Source organism: Palaemon carinicauda, chromosome 12 (assembly GCF_036898095.1).
Source record: "Palaemon carinicauda isolate YSFRI2023 chromosome 12, ASM3689809v2, whole genome shotgun sequence".
NCBI lineage: Eukaryota > Metazoa > Arthropoda > Malacostraca > Decapoda > Palaemonidae > Palaemon > Palaemon carinicauda.
The window spans coordinates 133,619,037-133,624,036 of record NC_090736.1 but is presented as its reverse complement, the minus strand read 5'-3'; the positions used below and the strand labels follow the sequence as shown (position 1 = coordinate 133,624,036).

The following is a 5,000-nucleotide window of genomic DNA, read 5'->3' as shown; positions in this document are numbered from 1 at the left end:
TCATATTGTAGGGCTAATGGCATCATTTTAATATAAATGCTATATGTTAATTCGTTTATTTATTCAGTTAAGCTTAAGTTTACATGAATGATATACTTTCTTGACAAAGCGAGAGAGAGAGAGAGAGAGAGAGAGACGATGAGAGAGAGAGAGAGAGAGATAGAGAGAAAGTAAGTGTCGCAGATTACCGACATACAACGTAAACGTGGGAAGTATCATTCCCATTCCAAGGGACATGAATTCCCATTCCAAGGAACATGGATTCCCACTCCAGGGGACATGACATCCCATTCCAAGAGGCATGAATTCCCACTCTAAGGGACATGAATTCCCATTCTAAAGGACATGAATTCCCATTCCAAGGGAAATGGATTCCCACTCCAGGGGACATGACTTCCCATTCCAAGGGGCATGAATTCCCACTCTAGGGGACAGGAATTCCTACTCCAAGGGATATGAATTCCCACTCTAAGAGACAGGAATTCCCATTCCAAGGGACATGAATTCCCATTCCAAAGGGCATGAATTCCCACTCCAAGGGACATGAATTCCCATTCCAAGGGACATGAATTCCCATTCCAAAGGACATGAATTCCAATTCCAAGGGACATGAATTCCCATTCTAAGGGACAGGAATTCCCATTCCAAGGACATGAATTCCCATTCCAAAGGGCATGAATTCCCATTCCAAAGGACATGAATTCCCACTCCAAGGGACGTGAATTCCCATTCCAAGGGACATGAATTCCCATTCCAAAGGACATGAATTCCAATTCCAAGGGACATGAATTCCCATTCTAAGGGACAGGAATTCCCATTCCAAGGGACATGAATTCCCATTCCAAAGGGCATGAATTCCCATTCCAAGGGACATGAATTCCCATTCCAAAGGACATGAATTCCAATTCCAAGGGACATGAATTCCCATTCTAAGGGACAGGAATTCCCATTCCAAGGGACATGAATTCCCATTCCAAAGGGCATGAATTCCCATTCCAAAGGACATGAATTCCCACTCCAAGGGACGTGAATTCCCATTCCAAGAGAAGTCCAAGTATGGCACAGGATACAAGGAGTTTTTTTACTATTCCAGCTATTTTGAGGATTTTTCTAACACGAATGAGTTTAAAGTGGAAAATTAGAAAGAGATCTATTTTTGTAGGCAAATTTACAGAAGCTAAGAAACCAAAAACTGGGTCGAACATCTCGCATTTGAGTTGTTTTGTTTCTTAAATTAATTTTGACATACGAAATGAGACTGCGCACTATCCTACACATTGTTAACGTTCCCCATAAGAAGCCAAAAACTGGGTCGAACATCTCTTATTTGAGTTATTTTGTTTCTTAAATTAATTTTGACATACGAAATGAGACTGCGCACCATATTACACATTGTTAACGTTCCCCATAAGAAGCCAAAAACTGGGACGAACATCTTGTATTTGAGTTGTTTTGTTTCTTAAATTAATTTTGACATACGAAATAAGACTGCACACTATCTTACACATTGTTAACGTTCCCCATAAGAGGCCAAAAACTGGGTTTAACATCTCTTATTTGAGTTATTTTCTTTCTTAAATTAATTTTGACATACGAAATGAGACTGCACACTATCTTACACATTGTTAACGTTCCCCATAAAAAGCCAAAAACTGGGTCGAACATCTTGTATTTGAGTTGTTTTGTTTTTTAAATTAATTTTGACATACGAAATAAGACTGCACACTATCTTACACATTGTTAACGTTCCCCATAAGAAGCCAAAAACTGGTTCGAACATCTTGTATTTGAGTTGTTTTGTTTCTTAAATTAATTTTGACATACGAAATAAGACTGCACACTATCTTACACATTGTTAACGTTCCCCATAATAAGCCAAAAACTGGGTCGAACATCTTGTATTTGAGTTGTTTTGTTTCTTAAATTAATTTTGACATACGAAATAAGACTGCACACTATCTTACACATTGTTAACGTTCCCCATAAGAAACCAAAAACTGGGTCGAACATCTTGTATTTGAGTTGTTTTGTTTCTTGAATTAATTTTGACATACGAAATGAGACTGCACACTATCTTACACATTGTTAACGTTCCCCATAAGAAGCCAAAAACTGGGTCGAACATCTCGTATTTGAGTTGTTTTGTTTCTTAAATTAATTTTGACATACGAAATGAGACTGCACACTATCTTACACATTGTTAACGTTCCCCATAAGAAGCCAAAAACTGGGTCGAACATCTCGTATTTGAGTTGTTTTGTTTCTTAAATTAATTTTGACATACGAAATGAGACTGCACACTATCTTACACATTGTTAACGTTTCCCATAAGAAGCCAAAAACTGGGTCGAACATCTCGTATTTGAGTTGTTTTGTTTCTTAAATTAATTTTGACATACGAAATGAGACTGCACACTATCTTACACATTGTTAACGTTCCCCATAAGAAGCCAAAAACTGGGTCGAACATCTCGTATTTGAGTTGTTTTGTTTCTTAGATTAATTTTGACATAGGAAATGAGACTGCACACCATCTTACACATTGTTAACGTTCCCCATAAGAAGCCAAAAACTGGGTCGAACAACTCGTATTTGAGTTGTTTTGTTTCTTAAATTAATTTTGACATACGAAATGAGACTGCACACTAGCTTACACATTGTTAACGTTCCCCATAAGTAGCCAAAAACTGGGTTGAACATCTCGTATTTGAGTTGTTTTGTTTCTTAAATTAATTTTGACATACGAAATGAGACTGCACACTATCTTACACATTGTTAACGTTTCCCATAAGAAGCCAAAAACTGGGTTCAACATCTCTTATTTGAGTTATTTTGTTTCGTAAATTAATTTTGACATAGGAAATGAGACTGCACACCATCTTACACATTGTTAACGTTCCCCATAAGAAGCCAAAAACTGGGTCGAACAACTCGTATTTGAGTTGTTTTGTTTCTTAAATTAATTTTGACATACGAAATGAGACTGCACACTAGCTTACACATTGTTAACGTTCCCCATAAGTAGCCAAAAACTGGGTTGAACATCTCGTATTTGAGTTGTTTTGTTTCTTAAATTAATTTTGACATACGAAATAAGACTGCACACTATCTTACACATTGTTAACGTTCCCCATAAGAAACCAAAAACTGGGTCGAACATCTCGTATTTGAGTTGTTTTGTTTCTTAAATTAATTTTGACATACGAAATGAGACTGCGCACTATCTTACACATTGTTAACGTTCCCCATAAGAAGCCAAAAACTGGGTCGAACATCTCGTATTTGAGTTGTTTTGTTTCTTAAATTAATTTTGACATACGAAATGAGACTGCACACTATCTTACACATTGTTAACGTTTCCCATAAGAAGCCAAAAACTGGGTTCAACATCTCTTATTTGAGTTATTTTGTTTCGTAAATTAATTTTGACATACGAAATGAGACTGCGCACCATCTTACACATTGTTAACGTTCCCCATAAGAAGCCAAAAACTGGGTCGAACATCTCGTATTTGAGTTGTTTAGTTTCTTAAATTAATTTTGACATACGAAATGAGACTGCACACTATCTTACACATTGTTAACGTTCCCCATAAGAAGCCAAAAACTGGGTCGAACATCTCGTATTTGAGTTGTTTAGTTTCTTAAATTAATTTTGACATACGAAATGAGACTGCACACTATCTTACGCATTGTTAACGTTTCCCATAAGAAGCCAAAAACTGGGTTCAACATCTCTTATTTGAGTTGTTTTGTTTCTTAAATTAATTTTCACATACGAAATGAGACTGCACACTATCTTACACATTGTTAACGTTTCCCATAAGAAGCCAAAAACTGGGTCGAACATCTTGTATTTGAGTTGTTTTGTTTCTTAAATTAATTTTGACATACGAAATGAGACTGCACACTATCTTACACATTGTTAACGTTCCCCATAAGAAGCCAAAAACTGGGTTGAACATCTTGTATTTGAGTTGTTTTGTTTCTTAAATTAATTTTGACATACGAAATGAGACTGCACACTATCTTACACATTGTTAACGTTCCCCATAAGAAGCCAAAAACTGGGTTGAACATCTCGTATTTGAGTTGTTTTGTTTCTTAAATTAATTTTGACATACGAAATGAGACTGCGCACCATCTTACACATTGTTAACGTTCCCCCATCGTCTTCTGCAGGAGAATTCTGGAAGTACATTCGGCTGACGAATTTTATACAGTGATGGGTGTCCTAACCAGAGAAATGTTGACCCTAGGAGTCATAGATGCCAATAAGCTTGTCCAGGTAAATTCATTCTTTGCAATCTTTCGTTTTCATTCATTTATAATAAAAAAAAAATCAATTGATATATTAGTTGGTCAACTTTGATTCATTCTTTGCATTCTTTCATTTTCATTCATGTTAATCAAACAAAATAAATTGATATATTAGTTTTTCAACTTTGATATTGTGAAATTTATAACGGAAGAACTTTGAGAGGTACATTTATGTTTTTTCCAAGCTGAAATTGATGTAAACAGTTTCATAGCATATTAAGTTGTATATATATATATATATATATATATATATATATATATATATATATATATATATATATATATATATATATATGTATATATATATATATATATATATATATATATATATATATATACATATATATATATATATATATATATATATATATATATATATATATGTATATATATATATATATATATATATATATATATATATATATATATATATATACATATATATATATATATATATATATATATATATATATATATATATATATATATATATATATATATATATATATATATATATATATATATATATATATATATATATATATATATGTACATATATATATATATATATATATATATATATATATATATATATATATATATATATATTTCCTATTAGATGCCCTCCCACCCTCTCCTCTTCTTCCTTTCCTGTGCGAGGTTAAATCTCCTGCATGGCC

The 5,000-nt window shown here is 33.5% G+C and overlaps 1 protein-coding gene across 1 annotated transcript in view; it reads left to right on the top strand.

Moving 5' to 3' along the window:
• The window catches only part of LOC137651292 (uncharacterized), a 111,946-nt gene that overhangs the window by 91,552 nt on the left and 15,394 nt on the right, over nucleotides 1-5,000 (top strand). The window contains 1 exon segment of the mRNA XM_068384558.1: nucleotides 4,183-4,288. Within this exon segment, the coding sequence (XP_068240659.1) occupies nucleotides 4,183-4,288 (106 nt within the window).